The 24,919-nt window shown below is 44.5% G+C and overlaps 1 protein-coding gene across 8 annotated transcripts in view; it reads left to right on the top strand.

Annotated features, from left to right (window-relative positions):
* The window catches only part of Nr3c2 (nuclear receptor subfamily 3 group C member 2), a 311,648-nt gene that overhangs the window by 271,352 nt on the left and 15,377 nt on the right, over nt 1-24,919 (top strand). For all 8 annotated transcript variants that reach the window (XM_050123201.1, XM_050123199.1, XM_050123200.1 and 5 more), the window contains 2 exons: nt 1,196-1,326; nt 8,408-8,565. In XM_050123201.1, coding sequence (XP_049979158.1) covers nt 1,196-1,326; nt 8,408-8,565 — 289 coding nt within the window. The remainder of the gene's footprint in view (nt 1-1,195; nt 1,327-8,407; nt 8,566-24,919) is intronic.

Genomic DNA, 24,919 nt, shown 5'->3' with positions numbered 1-24,919 from the left:
TTACAACGGTGTTAGCATTTGTTACATGCTTAATTCTGGGTGGTAGATCAAGTTTTTATTAGTGTGTGTGTGTGTGAGAGAGAGAGAGAGAGAGAGAGAGAGAGAGAGAGAGACAGAGACAGAGACAGAGACAGAGACAGAGACAGAGACAGAGAGAAAGTATGCCATATTTTTCTGTGTCCCTGGTGTTCTTTGGCACCTCAGGGCAGCACAGGTGCATCCCGGGAGTCTGCAGGGCAGGTGTTCACCTGCGTGGTGCCCCTGGAGAAGTGCGCCAGCCTTGTGGCCCGTCCTGATCCTTTGGCCTGGCAAGTCCTTTCTTGTTTCACTCTTTATCTCTCACTACATAGACCAAGCCTCCCAGCGGGCACTTCTTTTCTGAAAAGCTACTAAAAACAATGAGATGCCTTGTTTGACCCTCAAGGAAAGGGAGAAGAAAGACCTCCTTGTTGTATGGCATGAATTTTTCTGGAAATATTTGGGTAGTGGAGTGAGAAATGGGTTGGCTGTGTGGATGGAAACATTTCTATATATAGTGACAAGCTGCCATGTTGCGCTCTATCTCTCTCTCTCTCTTTCTCTCTCTCTCTCTCTCTCTCTCTCTCTCTCTCTCTCTCTCTCAGTTAGAGCCAATTCTACCTGAGGTCTTCACCTTATTAAATTGCCTTTAATTCCCTGTATAAGGAAGGTCGTTTGACAAAGTCAGTAGCAGACATACCCACGACCTCTGTAAGGAAGGTTGTTTGATAAAGTCAGTAGCAGACGTACCCATGACCTCTGTAAGGAAGGTCGTGCAGAAACAGGCATGGTCACGGCCGCCTTCTGCTCGCTGCATCTAACGCGGTGTGCCACACCTGCAGCCAAAAGGAGCGCATTCTGGGGCTTCAACCCACATCCCCAGAGCGGCCCTGCTTCGTGGACATCTCCTCCCTGAACCGCCACCCACTAACAGTACATTTAATCTGGAAGGAAGCTACAGTATCCTGTAGCTCTGCCATGTGGTCACAGGGAGCTAGTCAGTGGCTCAGTAGGGCTTTAGGAAGCACGTAACTCAGAAGGTCCCTCAGAAAGGCATTTGATTTGTCTTTAAAATGCACATCTGCTTCATGTTGAGGCCACAGGGGGAACTGGCTCCGAGTTCAGGCGACTTGGCGGTGACCTGTCTCAGACGTGAACGGCTGCTTTTCCTTTACAGAGAGAAGATGCATCAGTCGGCCATGTATGAACTGTGCCAGGGGATGCGCCAGATCAGCCTCCAGTTCGTGCGGCTGCAGCTGACCTTTGAGGAGTACTCCGTAATGAAGGTTTTGCTGCTCCTGAGCACAGGTACTTGGATGCCCACCCTGGCACTCTTTCTACATTGTCAGATCATCTTCCTGCAAGAGAGTGGCCTGTTTATGATGCTCGGGTCGTTGGTACCCAGCCCCTGAACAGAGATGCAAAAGAGATGGAGGGAGGGTAGTTTGAGTCTTGGATGAGCTAAAGTAGTTGCTGGTGATAAAACTGTGTATATATTAAGCAGTGTAGCACTTCAGGCCTTCACTTCTGCTAAGTATCCTTTCGGGCTCCCCTGCCAGCTCGGACCATAAATTATTTCTCCGGACCAGAGGGGAGACTTGGGAAATAAAGACACAACTCACATGGCCTTATCGGGAGGAGATTCTCAGTGGTCCCTCATTAGATCCTGAGTTAACATCCTGAAAATCACCCCAAATTTATTCTTCAAATAGCTTTTATACCAAAAAGTAAACTGAGGGGGAAATTCACTAGCGTTCTGTTTCCTAGGTAACCAGGTGACTGTCTCTGGTCATGTCCACACCTTTGTCCATACCTCTCTATGCCCATTTTGTCATGTCTCCCTATCTTCCTGCTCTGTCTGCCAGCTCTGTCACATAGGCCAAATTAGCATCTCTATCCCAGGCATCCTCCAAATTACAAAGAAGGAGCAGAACAACATTAGCATATCCTGATCCTTTGTTTAGGATGGCGACATCCTGTCTGGAAGTCATGTGACCACCTTCTGTGCGGCCAGGTATGAGCTGGCCTATAAGTTAGGCCTCCATACAATGTAGGGCCTGTATAATATTGTCCCACCGTATCCGGTTGGGACTATGTAGTACGATTACTTGATTTTTTTGCCCTTAGGAAGCTTATCCCACAAGACAAGTTAAGAGATAACTTGAATGCACTGAGAGACATGGTGATCTGCTCTGATTGGAGGTAAAAGGTGTGACAGTGGCTCAGAGAAGAAAGGACACTTCTGTTCTATAGAGGAGGGCAGCGCATAGCTGGGCTGGACCTTACGGGCTTTGTGATGGCTCTAGACTGGCTATGGGAAGTGCACTGTCTCTTCATGCCATTTTTCTTGGCAAGATGGGGGACGTGTAGGGTGGGGATGGGGAATGAAGGAAGACGCTACTATTAATTTCAAATATTTTATGCATGTATCCAGTAAATGTTCAAGATGCATCAGATGCTGCTGCACTAGGGAATAAAATAGGGATGTCAGTTTGGCCAGGTTTGTTCAATGCCCAATGAGAAAATCCAAACCTTATCAGCAGGCGGACTAAAAACACTACAAGGCCAAACCCTTTCGAGTGGGGTCACAGGGTCAGTGCTGCCTTCCGTGGCTCTGTGAAGATGTACCTGCAGGCAACTGAGTTTAAAGAGAAAGGCTGAGGGGCAGAAGGCACATGGCCGTTCCCAGAAGCTCTGGTCACACGATGAGCGGGAACTAGTCTGTCTCTTCAGGACTGTGAGAGCTGATCTCAGTGACCACCCAGATGGAAGAGGAAAGCAGATCCCAATAAAACAGACGTAATGTGGTCAGTACAGGAGAGGCCACGCCCCCGAATGCCGTGGTGTGAGTGTGGCTTTGAGAGGATTGTGTAGAGTATAATGCAGAGACATTTCATCTGATTTTAATAAATAAAGCTTGCCTGAAGATCAGAGAGTAAAACAGCCCCACTGGTCAGCCTTACAGACCAGGCAGTGGTGGCACATGCCTTTAATCCCAGTAACCACACTAGTTGCCATAGAAACCTGGTGGTAGTGGTACACACCTTTAATCCCAGCACTAGAGTGGAATATGAAACAGGAGGAGACAGCTCTCAGGCTCATTCTGAGATCCCTGGAGGCAGGTCGCCATTTCGAACTGAGGTAGAGGTTAGAGCCAGTGGCTGGCTGCTTTGCTTTTCTGATCTTTAGGTTGAACCCCAATATCTGTCTCTGGTGTTCTAATTCTCCTGGTACAGTATAAATGAATTCTATTTTTTGATTGGTTAGTTTTTTTATACCACACTGTATCCTGTTGGAAAAGGCCAGAAGATGGGGAAATGTTGACACTAGAACGCAAAAGTCAGGTTTGAAACATAAATAATATTTATCATTATTCATAGTTGAGGCTCAATGGCAAGTAGAATTTCTATGTATGTTAGAATTTTTTATAATAACTGACTTTAATTGGGATAAAAATATAGGTCATTAAAAACTAAAATTGACTAGAAATCAATTATTTTAGATCAGAGACATATGAGACAGGAATATTCCTCATCGACATTTTACATTAACTTTTATTTTATTTAGTATACTTTACTTAGAATATAATTCTATTATGACCTCCCTTCCTTCTTCTCCCTCCAGCCCCTCCCACTCCCTTCACTGCAGTCTGTCTCCCTCTCACATTTACGGCCTATGTTTCTTTAACTGTTATTGTTACATATACATAGAGATCCAATATATAAATACAACCTGGTGAGTCAATTTTTGTATATGTTTGGGGACTGCTCACTTTATGTTGGATAACCAAGTAGGGGACTCCTCCTGGGGAGAGGCTGATTCTGCCTCTCTCCACAATTACTAGCCACCTCTAGTGCTTAGTTGCTCTCGGGGTGCAGGACTCAGAGATTTCTCCCCTTCTGCATTAGGGTGTTGTCTATTGATAGTCTTTGCTCGGGGCTTATTTAGGCAGCTGTTCCTAGATGACACAGGCTTACAGCAGACTCCCTGGCCCTCTGTGACCGAATGTCTGGTAGACACAACTCGAGGAAAGATTGGCTTTGACTCACTGTGTCAGACATGGTTGTTGACCCCACATGTGACCGAGGAGCTTCTTCACAGCAGACAGAAAACAGAGAGGGACAGGAAAGGGACAACCCTCACCGACTTACTTCCTCTACTTAGGCCCACCTAAGTCTTCAGGAAGCCCCAAAAGAGTGACACCAGCTAGTGAATGTGTTCAAACATGAGCCTTGTTTGTTTGTAAAGAACAAAGACCCCGTAGAGCCTTGTTAAAGGCATAGCAGAGGCAGAAGGGACAGTGTCAGGGAGTGAGGAACTGGGTGTGACCATAAGGTCCCAAGACAGATACGACTGGGGCCGTGGCTTGAGCAGAGAAAGCTGAGAAAGGGAATGAAGACAGCTGAAATTGACCACCGGGCAGATGGGAAGTTCTCTTGGGCTTCTATAATCTTTTAAGGGGGGACAAAAGCTGAGGAGATGAGGGGGGCAGCCATAGCCTTGGCAAAGCATTGAGTGCTTGTTTCTCAAACAACCATGCAAGAATTTCCAAATAGAGAAGACGGCACTTGAGGAAGCTTACCAGGGATAGAGGTGAGAGCCAGGGCAATGGCAGGAGACAATGTAGGGAGGAAAACTCTGAGCCGAGGACAGCAACCACAGAGGAAATTGAGAGCCAGCGAGGGGTGTCATGGCGAGTAGCCTAGACTAAAGAAAACAGGGCAAAGACGAAGGTACATGTGATCCACACCCAGCCCTACTCGTGCGCCATGAAAGAGGGAGAGTCCTCCTGAGGAAAACGTCTAGAATGGAGTGGCTCAGAGTAGAGCAGACAGGCAGAGTAAAGCTGGTTCTGAGGAGCAAGCCTGAAGCAGGAGATCAGGGCAGAAGGATTGTGGATGACAGCCTGGCCTCGTGAACGCGGAGCCTCCTGTCCACTGTCTAGTGTAACACTCACAGCAGCCCTAAGAGTCTGAGAGCCCCCGTAGAAGGTGTTTGTTGGTGTCCTGCATGAATGAGGATTGGGACTCAGGGCTTCGGATTCTCTGAAGGCGATGCCTTCCTGCTTCCCTAAGGACCAGCTTGCTGAGGTGGGTACAGCAGCTGGAGCCGGTGAGGATGGGCAGGCTGCTTGGCTCCAAGGGCTAGCCTGGCCGGGGTGGCCACTCCACAGCTGTGGTTCTTGTGAAGGCTGCTCCCAGCCTCTTACTTCATTTGCAATAAATCTCATGCCCAGGGCAGGGTTCAGTCTGCCCAGGTTATCCCAGGCCCAGCTATTCCTCACTAACTGCACCCAGCCCATTCCCTGTGCAAGGTGTGCAGGGTGAGTGGGAAAAACAGGCCTTCTCCTGCTCCACATCCAGTCACGGGCTTCCCCACTGTCCAAATATTCCTCCCCAGAGCACAACTTTGCAAAAAAATACCCTTCAATATAGTAGAAGTGATTTTTATCTCATTTTGAAACCGCACTGCTCACTAGTGTTTAGAAACAATGTTTCCCTAAAGCATTAGACGGAAGATAGACTTGCAGTGAAGTGTGTTTGCTAATGCCCGTGCTTCTAACTCTGCAGATTTGACTCCTCGGACTGAGCTCATGCTTATCCTGTTCTCATCAGTTACCCTCTCAGCCTCTAGCAGCTTCTGACGTCACTTTTAAACTACCTGAATTCATTTATTAGCTTCCAACTTACTTAATACTTTCAATTCTGAAAAAGTAGAATTATAAGGCAGGAATGCTTAAGGGGTTTTGAAATCCCGGAAGCTGCAGGCTTTGGGTGGCTCGCTCAGCTCCTCTGTGACGGACTATGAAGCCGCTCTTGAGCCATGCTAAGTTTCATAAAGGATGACCAGCTCTCAGGGTTTGGCGGTGATATCAGAAGAATCTCACATTCTTTGCTTAGAGAGGAAAGCAGTCCGACTTCAACCTTCTGGCTCTCGCTCTTCTCCAGCATGGAGGTTCTGGAATTACTCCAACAGGCCTGCTGCACTTAATAAGTAAATTCAGAAATTCTGGGCAGACATCCAAAATTCAAGGTTTTGCTTAACTTCCCTTTATTTGTTGATTTGTTTCAACTTCTAAAAAAAAATATGGCTGGGAATTTGAGGTGCTATACCCCAGTGTATTGTATTTACAGCAATCAAGTGTGTAACTGTTAATATTTGATATGAGGTGATATAATGCTGATTCTTTGATAGTACAACTATGAGAAATACAGAGGGCTCTGGTTACTCCAGTTGATATACCAAGCAGTGCCACAATGGCGAATGGAATGCTGTCTTTATTGGTAGATGATTTTTTTCAAGTATAGTCTCCAGCTCACATAATTATTCATCGAAGACTTACTTTAAATGGTTTTGATACCTCAAAAAGCTGGCAATGTGTTCCCAGGCATCGCAGGCTGGCCTTGGCAAGCTTTCAGCTTCCTTTGAAACTTTCGAGTCCCTGTTACAGTGCTGGTGGTTAGTGGGTCCAGCCTCCCTGCCGGTGTGCTGGTTGTTGCCAGTTTGATTTTTGAAACTTTGAGAAAGAAACCATTTCTTAGGGGCTAGAAAAATGGCTCAGGAGTTAAGAATACTTGTTTTTGCAGAGGACCCAGGCTTGGCTCCCAGCACCCATATACTGGTTCACAACCGTTGGAAACTCCAGTTCTGGGGATCTGATGCCTTCTTTTGACCCCTGTGGGCACCAACCATGTCTATGGTACACACACATACATGCAGGCAATGGCACTCATACATGTAAAATAAATAAGCGTTTTTTGAAAAACGGAAAATGATCTCTTAAATAGCTCTCACTGTTAAAATCAGATATTTAAGTCACAGGTGCTGTTTGACAAGCCTCGAGGATATATGTGGCGGCTTTCAGAGATTTGTTATCCTAAAAAAGCAGATGTAACAAAATAAAGTCAAAAACCTTGATAGCGTCATGATGGAAGTTGATTTGTAAACTAATTCACATCTTTGTTTGTGAGAACAAGGTTAATGTGGTACACCTGGGATCCAGGGCTCTCAGGAACTCTCTGCAGCCTCCCTAAAGTGCTAATCACCCAAGAAATCACCGTTAATTCCAGTTACAAAAAAATTAGTAAATAGGTTTAATCAAGAAGTAAAAAGGTAAGAGCAGTTTGAAAATGACGGTGCTAATGTCACAAGGTGGATTTTCATGAGGTCTCCATTGCCTAACACTGTGGTTCTAGGTGACTGCACCCTTTGTAGGTTTAAAGCCACTTACTGAAAACAGGTTGGAAGCTCATTGTCAGAGGCATCTCTAGCTGCAAGGATTCAGGTGGCATGGAGGTGGGCTTGGGAGCACATGGGCACGCAGTGTCGTGACTCCCAAAGCATTCACTGTCAGGTAGGGTCTGGCTAGGGAAGCCCGGGGCTCTATGCATATTAGACAAGAACTCTGTACTCTGCCGTGAGCTACGTCCGCAGCTCTCAAACAGAACACTCTTTGGAAATGAACTTTCTGTCGCCGTGTAAAAACCTAGTTGCTAAAGAAAACAAATGGAGGAAATATGATTCTTCATTTTTCATTTCATCAAAGTGAAAAGTGAGCACTACTTCTCATTAGAGCACGGAACAGTGCTCCTGATACCCCTACACACACCAAACCAACACACACTTCCATGATGATGTAGAGCACAGAACAGCGCTGCTGTTAGCCACCCCACACACACACCCAATACACAAACCAACGCGCACTTCCGTGATGATGTAGAGCATGGAACAGCGCTGCTGTTAACCCTGCACACACCAAACCAACGCACACTTCTGTGATGATATCTCCACGGTCAGGGGGTCCTGGGCAGTCATAGAAACTGTTGGTCCAGCATTGTCCATGTGGTACGTGGCCAGCTCCATGGTGTCTGCAATTGAACTTGAATATGCTAATGCTGCCCCAGCTTAGAGTGTCCCACAAAACAAAAATACATTTCCCTGCCTCTGGGGCATTGATGAACTGGGATTTAGAAGACACTCAGAAGACAGGCCACACAACCACCATATGGGGCATGGTATTTAAGAGGTAGACATTGAAAATGGGTTTGCACGGCCATTTATTCATTTTACACTCCTTAGTAATGAATGACTTGCATCCCAATTTCCTTGTCTACAAAGAATAACAGAGAGCTATGCAATAATATTGGTGTCAGGAACGCAAAGTATTAACCCATATCTAATAAGCAAGTTATCATTCTTTTGTGTGTATGAGAACAAATGTTTGCCGAGAATGTCACTGCCATATGTATTCATAATTACAATTAATTATGACTTAGTCCAGCCTCATAATCGATATGTGAGCTTAAAATATTAGAGGTTATGGAACTGCAGAGATGCCAAAGCTGTGTTTTTCACGTGGTGAAACGTATGTTTGTGTTCCTTAACACAGTTCCAAAAGATGGCCTCAGAGCCCAAGCTGCATTTGAAGAGATGAGGACAAACTACATCAAAGAGCTGAGGAAGATGGTCACCAAGTGTCCCAACAGTTCTGGGCAGAGTTGGCAGAGATTCTACCAACTAACCAAGCTTCTAGACTCCATGCACGATGTAAGTAGAGCCCTTGATTTCCCCAAAGTCAGTGTTCAGTAACCCCCTTGACCCACAACTTGACCCCTAAAAGCCAGATAGCTGGATTCCCATGGCTGCTGGAAGAACTGGACTGAAGTGTCTGGAAGGAGATTGTAAGAGTTAAAATCCAGCTAAGGTGATGATTCTTTTTCTAACCTTTGGGAAGGGCCTGTGTACAGAGGGTACGGCTGGCTCTCTGCCCTGGACCGGGGAAGGTCCTCAGATTTGCTGCAGGTGCCAGATAGAGTTTCACATTTTTGTTTGCCGTTTAGGAAATGTTTGGTTCGTAAAAATGTTTGCTTTAACATTGCATAAACAGTGTCCATCTTCCACAACTGTTAATCTAACAATCCAATCTTTCAAAAACATTATTAGTGGTCCAGGGCCAGCTTGGGTCATCTCAGTCGTTGCCAAACTCTGAATCCTATATTCATTATTCTTCATAGGAGGCATCGCTCTTGCTCTGGGTAAATATAGAAAGCAGGTTCTGAGTTTGTTTCTGCTTTCATCCATCACACCAATCAGATAACTCTCCCTCTTTCTTCTTTGACCTTGCAAGCGGTTTTTCCACCTCTTGCGCCAAGAACGTTGTCTGCAGTTGAGCTCAGTGGGTTCCTCATATCCGAGGAGTTTCCACACCTTCTTTTGGAGAGTTCATTGTTAAGGTTTGGCTCGTAGGGTTTGAATGATAAATGAGTTCTTCTCTGAGAAGGAAAATGTTAACAGATTCAGTGGCCGAGATCATAGTACTATTCCTGTTGCAGCTGAAGTCAGTTTATACCATTGCAACATTCTTTCCTGTGCTGATGGCCAAGCAGGAGAAGGTCGCTTTCTCGTGCTTTGCGTGGATGTCTCCGATGAGACAGAGCAAGTTTCTCTTCAGGTGAGCTCGGAGAGGACTGGGTTTGGCATTAGAGTGCATTTGTTGGAAACATCTTGGAAGTGAGATGATGGCTGGCAAGGCTCATGACTCACCCTGAAGAAAACAGGAGAAGGGTGTAGCTCGTCTTCCCCGTGGGCAACGTTATCACAGCCTGTCACCTGCGTGGGGTCATCAGATGTTCCTTCCCCACCGACCTCACTGACACCCCTTCTCGGCAGCAGTAAAAGTGGGATCTTAAGGTTCTTCCTCAGTGAATTCTGTTCTTTGTACAAACGCAACAAGTACTATCAAGTTTAGTATGAGGGCCTGGAGAGATGAGTCAGTAAGCGAGAGTTCTTTCTGAGCAAGCACAAAGACCTGAGTTCAAATCTCTAGTGCCCAACTAAAAGCCTGGCATGACTGCACCCATAGACAGCAAGTTTGTCGGAGCTTGCTGACTGCCAGCCCCGCTCCAGGTCTGTGAGAGACCCTGCTTTAAGGGAGTAGGCCAGAGAGTTACAGAACAGGGAATCCAACATTCCTCCTCTATCCTCCGCTGTGCTTGGGGAGTAGCTGTGTCATTGGGCTGATTTTCTGTGAAATTCCTCGTTATAAATTAGTGTCTTGGGTTTTATTATTTAGGTAGAGATGATGTACAATAAGCTGAACAAATTAAAAATATGTAGTTTAAGTTTTCAATGGTCATGCGCCCATGACATTACCACAGCAGCCAAGCTAGTGTCCGTATCCAACTCTAGAAGTTTTCCCTTCCCTCTGAAGTGGTCCTCCTGATATCATTGCTTTCCCCTATAGCTTCCTGCTGGTGGGCATCTGTCTGAATTGTACAGTGCCGTATAGGAGTGTGTCGTGTAGAAACATTTGTGTGAGTCTCCTTCAGTAGACGTGACCGTGCTGAGGCTCACCCACGCCGTGTCACTTGCTCAGAAGCTGCGGATGCTGTTTTCTGGGACTCTGCGAGCTCCACCACTGAGGGAATATTCCACAGTTCATTTGTGTAGTCCCTGTGATGGACGTTCGGCATGTTTCTAGTAATCCTTCTAAATCCTGAATAATTCTGCACCAGTCTTTGTGAAAAGACAGACATATCTCTTTTCTTGGGGGAATACCAGGTGGTGGAATTCCTGGTGAACATTACACATAAATTTTTGTTTCTTACAAAAAGTGCCAGAATGTCTTCCAAATGGTTACGATGTTACATTCTCAGGAGATGTACCTGAGAGTGTTGAGTGTCCCGTACCCTAGCTGATGGCACTTGGCAGAGCCATCTGTTTTTAGTTTGGGGGTTCTGTTTGTTGCATGTTGACCATCATTGTAGTTTTTAATTTGCATTTTCTTTTTTTCTCGATGATATATCATACACATTTATATATACATGATATGTATAATATGATATATGGATATATATATATATATATAGTTTGTTTCTTTGTTTTTTATTGACTACTTCCCTTCTTCCTCCCCTCTCCCCTTCTAACCCACCCCCACGCTCCCAATTTACTCAGGAAATCTTGTCTTCTCCTTCTTAGTTGGATTCATGTATGTCTCTCTTAGGGTCCTCTTTGTTGTCTAGGTTCTCAGGGGTTGTAAACTATAGGCTAGTTGTCCTTAGCTTTACGTCTAATATCCACTTATGAGTGAGTACATACCATGTTTGTCTTTCTGGATCTGAGTTACTTCACTAGTATGGTTTTTTCTAGTTCCATCCATTTACCTGCAAATTTCAAGATGTTATACTGCTGAGTAGTACTCCACTGTGTAAATGTACCACATTTTCCTTATCCATTCTTCACTTGAGGAATATCTAGGTTGTTTCCAGGTTCTGGCTGTTGTGAATAGTGCTGCTCTGAACATAGCTGAGCATGTGCCTCTGTGGTTTGATTAAATATCATTTTGGTATATGCCCAAAAGTGGTATTGTTGGGTCTTAAGATACATTATTTCCTAATTTTCTGAGAAATTGCCATACTTATTTCCTAAGTGGCTGTATAAGTTTGCACTCCAACAATGGAGGAGTGTTGTCCTTATTCCACACCCTCTCCAGATTAAGCTGTCATCAGTGTTCTTGATCTTGGCCATTCTGACAGGTGTAAGATGGTATCTTGGAGTTGTTTTGATTTGCATTGCTCTGATGACTAAGGAAGCTGAACATTTCCTTAAGTCGGTCATTTTAGATTCCTCTGTTTAGATCTGTACCCCATTTTTCTTATTGGATTATTTGTTCTTCTGATGTCCAGTTTCCTGATTTCTTCATATATTTTAGAGATCAGTCTTCTGTCAGATGGAGGGTTGGTGAAGATCTTTTCCCATTCAGGAGGCTGCTATTTTGCCTTATTTGCCTTTGGTTTACAGAGGCTCCTAAGTTTTAGGAGGTCCCTTTTATTAATTGTTGCCATCAGTGTCTTTGCTACTGGAGTTATATTTAAGAAGTAGTTTCCCATGCCAATGTGTTCAAGTGTACTTCCCACTTTCTCTTCTATGAGGTTCAGTGTGGTTGGATTTATGTTGAGGTCTTTGATCCACTTGGACTTGAGCTTTGTGCATAGCGATTTGAGATGAATTTATTTTCATTCTTTACATGTTGATATCCAGTTATGCCAGCACCATTTGTTGAAGAGGCTTTCTTTTTTCCATTGTATAATTTTGGCTTCTTTGTAAAATATCAGGTGTTCAGAGGTGTGTGAGTTATATTCGGGTCTTTGATTTGGTTCCATTGGTCCTCCTGTCTGTTTTTATGCCAATACCAGGCTGTTTTCAGTACTGTAGCTCTGTAGTAGAATTTGAAGTCAGGGATGGTGATGCCTCCAGAAGTTCCTTTATTGAACAGGATTGTTTTGGCTATCTTGGGTTTTTTATTTTTCCATATAAAGTTGAGTATTATTCTAATGAGGTCTGTGAAGAATTTTGCTGGAATTTTGATGAGTATTGCATTCAATCTGTAAATTGCTTTTGGTAAGATTGCCAGTTTTACTATGTTAATTCTACCTACCCAAGAGCATGGGAGATTCTTCCATTTTTCTGATGTCTTTTTAAATTTCTTCCTTCAAAGTTTTAAAGTTCTTGTCATATAGGTCTTTCACTTGTTTGATTAGAGTTAGCCCCAAGATATCTTATGTTATTTGTGATTATTGTAAAGGGTGCTGCTTTTCTGATTCTTTTTCAGCCCATTTATCATCTGTATAAACGAGGGCAACTAATTTTTTTTTTAGTTAATATTGTATCCTGCTACATTACTGAAGGTGTTTACCAGTTGTTGGAGTTCTGTTGGTATTTTAGGGTCACTTATGTAAACTATCATATCATCAGCAAGTAGTGAGAGTTTGACATCCTCTTTCCCGATTTGTATCCCCTTGACCTCCTTTTGTTGGATCATTGCTCTAGCTAAGACCTCAAAAACTATGTTGAATAGATATGGAGAGAGTGGATAACCTTGTCTTGTTCCTGATTTTAGTAGGATCACTTTGAGTTTCTCTATTTAGTTTGATGTTGGCTGTTGACTTGCTGTATATTGTCTTTTTTATGTTTAGGTATGTTCCTTGTATATCCCTGCTCTCTCCAAGACCTTTATCATGAGGGGGTGTGGTATTTTGTCTAAGGCTTTTTCAGATCTAATGAGATCATCATGTCGTGTTTTTATTTCAGTTTGTTTATACAGTGGATTACATTGACATATTTTCATATGTTGAACCATCCCTACATTTCTGGGATGAAGCCTACTTGGTCATGGTGGATGATTTTTCTGATGTGTTCTTGGATTCGGTTTGCCAGTATTTTATTTAGTATTTTTTGCATCAATGTTCATGAGGAAGTTTGGTCTGTAATTCTCTTTCTTAATTGTGTCTTTGTGTGGTTTGGATATTAAGGCAACTGTAGCCTCATAAAAAGAGTTTGGCAGTGTTCCTTCTGCTTTTATTGTGTAGGACAACTTGAGGAATATTGGTATTAGTTCTTCTTTGAAATTCTGGTATAAGTTTACACTGAAACTATCTGGCCCTGAGCTTTTTTTGTTGGGAGATTTTTGGTGACTGTTTCTATCTCCTTAGCAATTATAGGTCTATTTAATTTGCTTCTCTGGTCTTGATTTAATTTTGGTATGTGTTACTTATCTAGAAAATTGTCTATTTCCTTTAAGTTTTCCAATTTTGTGGAGTACAGGTTTTGAAGTATGACCTGCTGATTCTCTGGATTTCCTCTGTGTCCTTTGTTACATTCCCCCTTTTAATTTCTGATTTCATTAATTGGGATATTCTCTCTGTGCCTTTGGTTAGTTCAGATAAAGGTTTGTCTATTTTGTTGATTTCCTCAAAGAACCAACTCTTTGTCTCATTGATTTTTTTTTTGTGTTGTTTTCTTTGTTTCTATTTGGTTGATTTCAGCTCTCAATTTGATTATTTCCTGTCATCTAGTCCTCCTGGGTGAGTTTGTTTCTTTTTGTTCTAGAGCTTCAGGTGTTCTGTTAGCTCGCTAGTGTGGAATATTTCTAGCTTCTTTAAGTATGAATTTACTGCTATGAACTTTCCTCTTAGCACTGCTTTCATTGTGCCCCATAAGTTTGGTTATGTTGTGTGGTCATTTTTTTTGCATTTTAGGAAATCTTTAATTTCTTTCTTTATTTCTTCCTGACCCGGTGGTAATCATGTGAGCATTGTTCAGTTTCTATGAATTTGTGGACTTTCTGCAATTAGTGTTGTTGTTGAATTCTAACTTTAAGCCATGATGATCCATTAAGACATAGGGCATTATTTCAATTTTCTTTGTTTCTGTTGAGGTTTGCTTTGCTACTGAGTATGTGTTTGATTTTAGAGAAGGTGCCGAGAGGAAGGTATATTCATTTGTGTTTGGGTGAAATGTTCTATAGATGTCTGTTAAGCCCATTTGAATCATAGCATCTGTTAGTTGCTTTATTTTTCTGTTAGGTTTCTGTCTGGCAGACCTATCCAATGGTGAGTGGGTTGTTGAAGTCTGCCACTATTAGTGTGTGGTGCTTAAAGTGTGATTTAATCTTTAGTAATGTTTCTTTTACAAACAAGGGTGCCCTTGTATTTGGGGCATAGATGTTGAAAATTGAGACTTTATCTTGATGGATTTTTACTGGATATAAAATTACCTTCTCCATCTCTTTTAGCTAATTTTAGTTTGAAATCTATTTTGTTAGGTGTTAGAATAGCTACACCAGCTTGTTTCTTAGGTCCACTTTATTGGAAAATCTTTTTCCAACCCTTTACTTTGAGGTAATCTGTCTTAGAGGTTGAGGTGTGTTTCTTGTATGCAGCAGGATGGATTCTGTTTTCATATCGAATCTATCAGCCTTATTAGCCTGGGTCTTTTTATAAGAAGTAGAGTTCATTGATATTAAGGGGTATTAATGATCATGATGAATAGCTCCTGTTAGTTTTGTTTTTGTTGGTGCTGTTGGTATTGTGTGTGTGTTTCCCTTCTTTTGGGATTTGCTGGTGCGGAATTATCTATTGTCCGTTTTTTGTGGCTGTAGCTAACTTCCTTAGGTTGTAATTTTCCTTCTAGTACTTTCTTAGAGCTGGATTTGTGGATAGGTATTGATTAAATCTGGTTTGTCACAGAATATCTTGTTTTCTCCATCTATGTTGATTGCTTTGCTGGATAGAGTAGTCTGAACTGGCAGTCATGGTCTCTCAGTGACTGCATGGTGCCTAGCAGGACCTTCTGGCTTTCATTGTTTCCATTGAGAAGTAGGGTGTAATTCTGATAGGTCTGTCTTTATATGTAACTTGGTCTTTTTTCTTTGCAGCTCTTAATAGTTAATTAATAATAATTCTGTATGTTTAGTGTTTTGATTATTATGTGGCAAGGGAACTTTTTGAATTTTGATCCAGTCTATTTGGTGTTCTGTAAGCTTCTTGTATCTTCATAGGCATATCCTTTTTTAAGTTGGGAAAGTTTTCTTCTGTGATTTTATTGAATATATTTTCTGTGTCTTTGCGCCAGAGTTCTCCTTCTTCAATTCCTGTTATTGTTAGGTTCTGTCTTTTCATGGTGTCCCAGATTTCCTGAATATTTTCTGTTAAGAATTTGTAGGATTTAACATTTTCTTGGATCAATAGATCTGTTTCCTCTATCGTATCTTCAACACCTGAGATTCTGTCTTCCATCTCTTATATTCTGTTGTTTATACTAGCTTTTGTAGCTTATTTATCCAGGTTTTCCATTTCCAGATTTCCCTCAATTTGTGTTTCTTTTTTATTTTTCAAGTCTTAAACAGTTTCTTTCACCTGTTTGTTGCTTTTTCTTGGTTTTCTTTAACAGATTTGTTGATTTCTTCCAGTTCTTTTTTTGTTTGTCTTTTCCTCTACTTCTTTAAGAGACTTTTTTATTTCCTTTTTTTAAGTGCCTCAATCATCTTTATAAAGTAACTTTTAAGGTCATTTTCATCTGCTTCATCTGAATTGGGATGTTCAGGTCTTGCTATTGTAGAACCACTAGTTTCTGGTGGTGCTGTGTCCCTCTGTATTCTCACCCTCTTGTCTTCCCATCTCTCTCTCTAATTGGAACAGGTGGGGCCTGTTTCACAGAGTCTCTTTTCCTTCAATCAGTGTTGTTGGGAACTGTGGCTCCATTGAAAGCTCCTTCAGGTACAAGCAGGGCAGAGACTTTGGTGACTGTTCCTTCAGGGCCCTAGGCTCAGATGGTTGCTCCTCTAGGCGTAGGCATGGCTACAGATCTGATTGTCACTCCTCCAGGTGCAGGTGGAGCTGAAGCTGGGGCTCTGGTGATCAGATAATTTCTGGAAGCCATGGCTGTTGCCGTGACCTGCTGCAGACAGCCACACTGCTGAGGCTCCTCCTGGCCTTAATTTGTATTTTCTTAATGGCTGATAGGCTTGGACACTTATTTGTACACTCATTTGGTGAAATATCTATTCCAATTTTGCCCTGTTTTTCTTTATTATTTTATTATTAGTCGTTATGTTTTATAAAACTTTTAAATAGAGTAGGTAGTCATTCTTATCTGTTCTGTTGCTCTTCATTACATTCTCTGAAAAATGCCTTTTGAAGAGCCATATTATGTGAATATGTACTTGCTGCGAAGTGTGTGGAGGTCAAAGGACAACCCCAGTGCTGGTCCTCACCTGCTGCCTTGCTGGAGACGAGGGATCTTATTTTCCAGCACGGTGTGCCAGGTGAGCGGGCCCTGGAGCAGTCAGAGATTGCCCTGGCTCCGCTTCTCTTCTCCCTGTAGGAACACTGGAATATCAGAGTTTTGCACTGTGTGCCCAGTTTTTCTGTAGCGTTGGATGTCCAGTCTTAGGTGGTTAGTGTTAGGGTTAGGGTCACATTTGCACAACAAGCTCTTTTACACTGTAACTATCTTCCCCACCTATATGTTTTTAACCTTAGCAAGGATACCAGCTTCTGTTACTGTAACAGACGCTTGCAATAGGCTTTTAAAAAGAAATCCGTTATTTTGCGTCACTATTTCATGACCTTCCGTCCTTGACTGGTTGACTTGGTGCTTTGGGGCCAAGCAGCACATGGTGGCAGGTAGTATGTAGCAAAGCAAAACCACTCAATCTCAGGGAGCCAGGAAACAAAGAGAGAAGAGACTTCGGTCATGCAACCCACTTGGAGTGCTCATGTGCACACTCACACACATACACACTCACACACAGACACACACACCTTCAGGCAGCTGACCTCACACTAGGCCCTCGCTCTGAAAGCTTCTGCGCCTCTCAGTGGCAGCAAGATTTTACCACGCGTACGTCACGGGGTGACGTGTACAGCCGTGGAACTCGGGTATTATCGCTGGCTTTGCCGGCCATGTTCTCAGTGCTGCGTCTAGACGTCTGGGCTTGGCCGAGACCACAGACCCTCCTCCTTTTCCTCCCACAGCCCTGTCCTCCCCTGCATCTGCGCTCGTAGAAACTTTCTCGGTTTTGTTCTGACTCACCCTGACAGTTTCTGGTTCCTGCAAACAGAACGACAAAGTCATCATGGTATCAAAAATGTTTGCTCTTAAAGGAGGTCTGAAAGAATCATCTAGAATGCTTTCTTTCTATTTGTCCAGGACAGAACGCTGGGAAGTGCATGGTAATTCTAGAGGGGCCTTCCTTTCTACCATCCACTCTGACTGAGCTTGGGAATGCCCGTTGGGTTTTCATTTGAGTAAATCCTTGAGTCAACAGTGTGGTGTTTTCCTCAAAGGAACAAATTGCTACGCCAGTTGCTACAAATTGCTAGTCCTCTCAGCCTAGATCTGGTCACTTTTTGGAAAAGAGACCATTTGTTCTTGACTCTCAAACAAGTGAGAGTCACTGAAAGTAACTGATAGTCACTGGGATACAGATGCGCATGTGTTTCCAGAGCTCGCTCCAGGACACGTGGACGTCTTCCACGTGGTGCTCGTCTGTGTGGGCAGAACTGTGTCAAGGGAGCGAAAGGAACGTTCTCTACAAACACACCCTGACATGTGGCCAACAGCTTTTCCAAATCAGAACCTTTCCAAACATCCATCTCTCCCCACACAGTGTTTCAGGGGGCACACCTGGGGAAGATTCCGGGATGTAGGGTGTGTTCAGCATCGCTGAGGTTCAGGGGTTGTTTCTCAATACTGGATGTTTCTTTATTGTGTTGGAGAGAATTGGCAGTCGTTTTAAAGCTGTTGCTAAGAGATGTAAGGCATTTCTTCTGAGTATATGAAGTACGTGTCCAGTAAGCTTACTGCTCTTTTTCTGGGCGTTCTCAGAAGTTAAGGGACTTTGTGGTATGGTCTGTGGTGTTTAGTAAATACAAAAGATGACAAGCTGTATCTCTTGAGGTGAAAATGCCCTTTTGTATTAAATATTGTCATAGTTATAGTTTTATTTTGGAACACACACTTATAAAAATATGTCACACCTAGTACTATAGATGGTGCTAGGGAGAGCAAAAAGAGATGAGACCAGCCTTACCTTGTGCTTAGAGTCTTCAGAGGCAGGTCTCCAGGCACTGAGGTATGCCACCTGAGCACATGCATGCTCATGGTCATCCCCCTGTGGGTAAGCCCTTGCTGCTGTGCACCAGGACCAAAGTGGCAAGAGTGAGCATGCTCACTCTCAGGGAGCTCACCTTCCTGCAAGAGGAAATGTTTCTGTCTATAAATGCATGGCTGTGTGCAAGGAGAATCAGATGGCACCTGGAGGTCAAGGTGGGCACACCATGAATGGTGGGATCATTAGCAACCCTTGTAAGTGGACATGTCTCATAGAGAAGATGTTGGACCAGCTGTGCTTAGCATAAAGGTGGAAACCATTAAGGGGTGTCAGAGAACTCTCGTAGAAGCCACAGAGGCTCAGAGCATGATTTCTCTGGCTTCTGAGGAGCAGACGGCAGCTGGGACTGCCCGGGCTCACTGTGGGTACCTGTGACACCTCATGAGGGGGAGGACTGTAGGCCCGCAGCCGCTGATCATCTCAGGCCGGGCTGCACCGGGGAACCTGGAGACCCTCATCTGGTGGCACTGCACACCGCTGCGCTGCTCCCTGCTCCCCGGGCTCACTTGGGCCTTCCCCAGCATCTTCTGGAACTCATCAGTTCTGTGAGGCACAGTCATACACCCTGAAGCTGTCTGTGTACCCGATTCTTCATTAAAGTGCCCCTTGTGGTTTTTGACTGCTGCCCAGTTTCTGGGGCGAATGCATATGACCATCACACCTAAGCAGGACTTGCTTCATGGCTGGGCAGACATCAGCCTATCACTCAGATCTGCTCCCGTGACTGGAAGGAGGCCGTGAGCGTGCTTACTGCGTGACTGACTGGGAATGCTGGGCAGCTGAGGGAGCTCTTATCTAGCCAATCTTGGGATCCTGGGAGCCTTCTCCAACCCTGGTGGGGAAGAGGGGCTGAGCAAGCCCCTGCCTGAAGCAGAGAGTGTGCTATGTCCCAGTGAGTCTGTGTCAAGGGTTGCTCACGCGTGCGTCCTTCAGCAGTCTACTGCTCCTTTAAAAAGTCTCTGCATGCAGGCTCAGTACCGGCATTTGCTTCCTGGCTCATCCATACGTGGGTGTGAAAAGGACAAAAACTTACTTTAAGCATTGTTTACTATAGGCCAAAGTGTGCACAACAGGAGTGTGCCTTTGCCCACAAGTGCTCACTCTCACTTCGAGTGTCTTAATCTTCCTGGTCAGTTTCTCCTCAGAAAAAGTTCTGACACCAAAATGGGAGCCTGCCACAGAAACATGAGTCCCAGGGATAGAGCAAGCCTGGGCTGTGCCCCTCCATCAGCCTCCCTCTCGGTATGCACAGTATACATACATGTACACTTCTCTTTCATGCTTTGGTCATCAGTATCTTTGTCTGTAAAGTGGGCACAGTCCATATTGTCAAAGGGTTTTGCAGAATGGGTGACAAGCGAGGCAACTGAATAAAACATTCATTCTCTTTTTCCTGTTGCTCCACTAACAAGAAATTGAGATTATTTGATTCCATGATTGCAATGAAACACCCAGGCTGCCAGTAGCACAGGCGTCTGCCAGGGAGCAAAACCCAAAACCGTGCAAGTGTTTCGTGTAATTGCTAGCGGCGTCACCCTGCCGCCTCCTCTGGGGAGACTGTGACTAAGAAAGATGCTAAATAAAGTTGTTTGTTGCAGTCAGCTGAGCGAGCAAGGCCTCATCTCCCCAGGAATCAGGCCGTAAACTAGGCAGAGCACTCCACCCAGAGCCACTCTCCCAGCGAAGATCCCACCCTGTCTGACTAGATGATGTGGCCAGGGAATAAGGCCTGGACGGTTACACCATCCCCCTTTGAATTTCCCTGGTGTGGTCCAGCACTTCCCTGGGTGAGTTGTGCTGATGGACGATTGCTACTTTTGGAAGCATGTGGGTATAGTGGAAGAATAATCATCACACAGATTCACTGTCAGGAGTGGTGACGGGCTGGCGGCCCTGGCGTGGCCATCTCAAGAAGGGAGAGCAGGTGTCATGACAGGCTGGCGGCCCTGGCGTGGCCGTCCCAAGAAGGCAGAGCAGGAGTTTCGGAGCAGACAAGTGGCAAGTTGAGGCCACCATGAGTTACACAGTGAGTCCCTGCCTTGCCTGAGGATTCTTTCCAGAGAAATAAATAAATAGGAAATAGGGGCTGGAGAGATGGCACCAGGTTTAGGGTAGCTTGGTCTCTTCTAGGAGGCCTGAGTTCAGTTTCCAGCATCCACATTAAGCAGCTCACAAAGACTGGAGCTCCAGCTCCAGAGATGCAGAGATTCCAGTTCCTCCTCCTCCTCCTCCTCCTCTTCCTCCTCCTCCTCCTCCTTCTTTCTTTCTCTCTCTCTCTCTCTCTCTCTCTCTCTCTCTCTCTCTCTCTCTCACACACACACACACACACACACACACACACACTGATTAAATGGCCCTAATGGGCCAGAGGAGATGGCTTGAGAGTGGTATAGACAGTGTCCGTGGTCTAAGGATTGGTGGTGTCAGCTGTTAGTAGCTGAATGGGCAAATCCCTGAAGAGTCTTGTAGTCTGCCCTGATGGGGTGTCCCTTCATCAGTGGTCTAAAGGTAACATTAGTTGGTGGCTTTGATTGCATCTCCCTTCTTTGTGTGCCTGAGAGTCACCGGAAGGAGGGAGAGAAGGAAGAGGGAACGGTGGCACGGTGAGACGTCAGGCCTCCCACTGAGGAACGTGAGCCACGTTTGCAGACTGGAAAGCTGCACTGTCAACACAGTCAGCCTTGCCCTGTGTGGCCGTTGGCATTTAAACTCAGTAAAATTAAGTGAAGTTTACAATTCAGCCATCCCGGGCCACTAGCCACAGTTTGAAATGCCCAGTAATGGATGTGACTATTTGCCACAGAATTAACTAGGAAGAACCAACCATTCTACACCTACATCAGAGGGCAAGAGGGGACTCAGTCCATCGGAAAGCTGGTGCCGAGATACAGGTGAGCGAGGGTGGGCTGGGAGCAGGGCTTCAGGATCATGCATGGCAACAAGGATGTGGAGGATAAGGGAGCGGCAGAGTCAGGAAGGGAAGGCCCCAAAGGAAAGAAAGCAGGTACCTGGCTAGCACAGGGCTGTTGTGGGAGAGGCAGGAGGAACATTCTCAGGGAGAGACAGCCAGCTTGTTTTAGATTTGAGCCCTTAGGACCTTCCAGAAGAAATGTCCCTTGAGCTCTGTGGATGAAGGCAAGCTGTTGGTACAGACTCTGGATGTGGTGCCACGAAGTGGTCCCTGAAGCTCAGAGACAGACAACAGGAAGGATATGGAGCTGAACCCACAGGGCAAATCGTGGCCACAAGACTAAAATGGAGAGGCAGCGAAAGGGGACTGGGGGATGGGGAGCACAACTGATGAAATAGCAGAGAAAGCGAGGTGAGCCAGAGTGTGCGTACATGGCGCAGAGGCTGAAGAAAGGATGCCTAGCACAGAGCATGCGTACATGGCGCAGAGGCTGAAGAAAGAAAGGACACCTAGCACAGAGCGTGCGTACATGGCGCAGAGGCTGAAGAACCGTCCAGCAGCTATGGCAGCCAGGAGGGATTGTGGAGAGCAGTTTGGGTTGGCTTATTTTCCCTCCTGAGGTTTCTAGCAATAGTATCAAGAACTCCAGAGCAAATGGGGTAAAAGTTAACTCTATTCAAGGCCAGCCTGGTCTACTTAGCGAGTCCAAGATGGCCAAAGAGACACAGAGAAACCTTGCCTTGAAAAAACAAGCAACAAACAAACATAAAAAGTTAACTCTAAATCAAGTCCAAAGTGTTGATGAGAAAAGTGAGTCAGTTACCATACATAGTAAATACAAATAGAATGTGTGTTTCTGCCATATGATGTATAGTAATGGGCATTTTGAGTGTGTTCTAGAACACACAAAGATTATGTTTGTGTGGCTAAGGAGCCCCAATAGGATAGATAAAAGCTTCCTTGTGAACTACTCCCAAACAAACCTTTCTACACCTTGGCTACCATGTGAATGTGAGCTAGTAAGAATTCCATGTTGTACTGTTTGCATGTGTGTATGTGTATGCATGTGTGTGCACGTGTGTGTGTATGTGTATATGTGGCTACCATGTGAATGTGAGCTAGTAAGAGCTCCATGCTGTACTGTTTGCATGTGTGTATGTGTGTATGTATGTATGCATGTGTGTGTACGTGTGTGCGTGTATGTGTGTATGTGGCTACCATGTGAATGTGAGCTAGTAAGAGCTCCATGCTCTATTGTTTGCGTGTGTGTGTGCATATGTGTGTGCACATGTGTGTTGCTACCATGTGAATGTGAACTAGTAAGAACTCCATGTTGTACTGTTTACATGTGTGCATGTGTGAGTATCTGTGCATGCATGTGCATGTGTGTGTGGCTACCATGTGAACATGAACTATTAAGAGCTCCCTGTTGTACTGTTCGCATGTGTGTGTCCATGTGTGCATGCAAGCGTGTGCATGTGTGTTTGTCTTTGTGTGTATATCTGTGTGTGTCTGTGTGCACACACGTGTATGTACATGTGTATATCTGTGCTTGTGTGTGTGCGTGTGTGTACATGTGTGCGTCTCTGTGTCTCCCAATCTTGCATGCCTGGTCTCGATTCTACTCTAAGCCCACTCTAAGCAGCTTTGTTGTGGTTGGTTCAGGATGTTATTGAATGTAGGAAACCTGCATAGTCCCCTATCAGATACGTGATTAACAAATATTTTCTCACATTCTATATTTTGTTGCTTTGTTTGCATATCAAAGTCTTCCTTCTTGTCTAAACTTGTAACAAAGCAATAGTTTGCTACATTTAATTCTTAGCTAGAAAAGAAAGCTGGGTCCGAATCCAGTTTAATAAAGGTGGATGGCGTGGTTCTTAATCTGCCCCTCCTCTGCCTCGCTGTCAGTTGACATCTCTGGACATTTGCCACTGTCCACAGCTAGACTTGTTTGTTTATGTGAAGACAGAGCCTTTCGACTCCTGGACTAACCTTGAACTCGTCACTCTCCTGCCTCCACCTCCACAGGGTTTGGAAGCTATAACAATTGCTACACCACACCTGGGCTTTCTGTAGCGCCCTTCTGCCTGTCTTACCATTAAATCTATCCAAAGCCACCTGGTGGGAGGAAGAGTAAACACTGCTATTTAATCGCCCTGTCTTCTTTTTTCTATAAAGAGAGAATAATGGTAATATTTACTCAAAATATTTTTTAATCCTTTTTAGAGAGAAAGGAATTGTGATGGGGTGATCAGGATACATTTCCCCATATAGGTCTGTGCACGGGGCAGATGTGGGAGAGTCATGCCTAGAAAGATGTCACCTGATGGGAGCAGGCTCAGCCACCCATCTCATGAGGCCCATTGTCTCTGGCAGGTCAAGTTTTGTCTTGACCTCTGTAAAGTAGATATCAGCAGAGTCAGTGCAAACAGGCCACACTAGAAGGCCCCACCCCTGTGGGATGCTTGACAGCTATCACCTTACACACCTGGAGTGAGAGGCTGCATGGTCTCATTGTACACTGGGTCCCATGAGTCTTGCCACCTGTGGCCAGTCATGTTGACCAGGGAAGGAGAGGAGTGTGGAGAGCAATCTGTACCATGTGTGGCAGAGTGCAGGTGTGCCCAAGGAAAGCTCTCAGAGACAAGCACAGGTGGAGGAGGTTTGTGTGCATGTGTGTGTGTAGTGTAAGAGTCTGTATTATGTGCATACATATTTGTGTGGGTATATACATGCGTGTGCATGTGTGTGATATATGGAGATCAGAGATTGATATTGGGTATATTGTGGGTATATACATGTGCTTACATGTTTGTGTGGGTATATACATGTGTGTGCATGTGTGTGTGAGTATATGGAAACTGAAAAGTGATATTGGTGCCTTTCTCAGTTATTCTCCACCTTGGTTTTTAAGGCATGGTATCTTACTGAACCTGGAGCTCACTGATTGGTTAGACACACTAGCCAATGAGTTTGGGGACCTGTTTTCTCAGCCTCCCCAGAACTGGGATGACAGACATATGTACGCCCCTCAGCCAGTCTTTTACATGGGTGCTGAGGATCCAAGTGCAGGTCTCATGCTTACATGGCATGATTATTTTGCTCTTTTACAAATTTTTGTAAGTATAAAACAAACACACACACGGAGGAAGGGTAAAATACAAGGCTACTAAGTCACACCACGCCTGCAGGCCCTGGGTCCTCAGTCTCTCTGAAGGCCACCATGCTCTCCAGAGTTATGCTGATATCTGCCAGACCAATGGAACCTACCCCTTATTGTTTTAGTTTTGCTTTTAATCGGAGGCTGAAATAAAGTTCTAATTACCTAATACGGACTCAAACTAACGTTAAAGATGGTGACATATAAGCATGCATGAGTTGGTTTAGATTTTTAGTCTGCTCCATGTACACCTGCAAGGAAGACCTAGGAAATATTGAAAACAAAATCAGGGAAAGTTCATACTTCTATATACAGTAACATGCCGATGCATTCCGAGCACAACCCGCTCGTTAGTGCCCCTTTGTTCGGCAAT

Source organism: Alexandromys fortis, unplaced genomic scaffold (genome assembly GCF_014885135.2).
Source record: "Alexandromys fortis isolate MF-2015 unplaced genomic scaffold, M_Fortis_MF-2015_v1.1 scaffold_185, whole genome shotgun sequence".
Taxonomy (NCBI): Eukaryota; Metazoa; Chordata; class Mammalia; order Rodentia; family Cricetidae; genus Alexandromys; species Alexandromys fortis.
The sequence above is the reverse complement of the archived record's forward strand: the minus strand, read 5'-3'. Positions and strand labels throughout refer to the sequence as shown.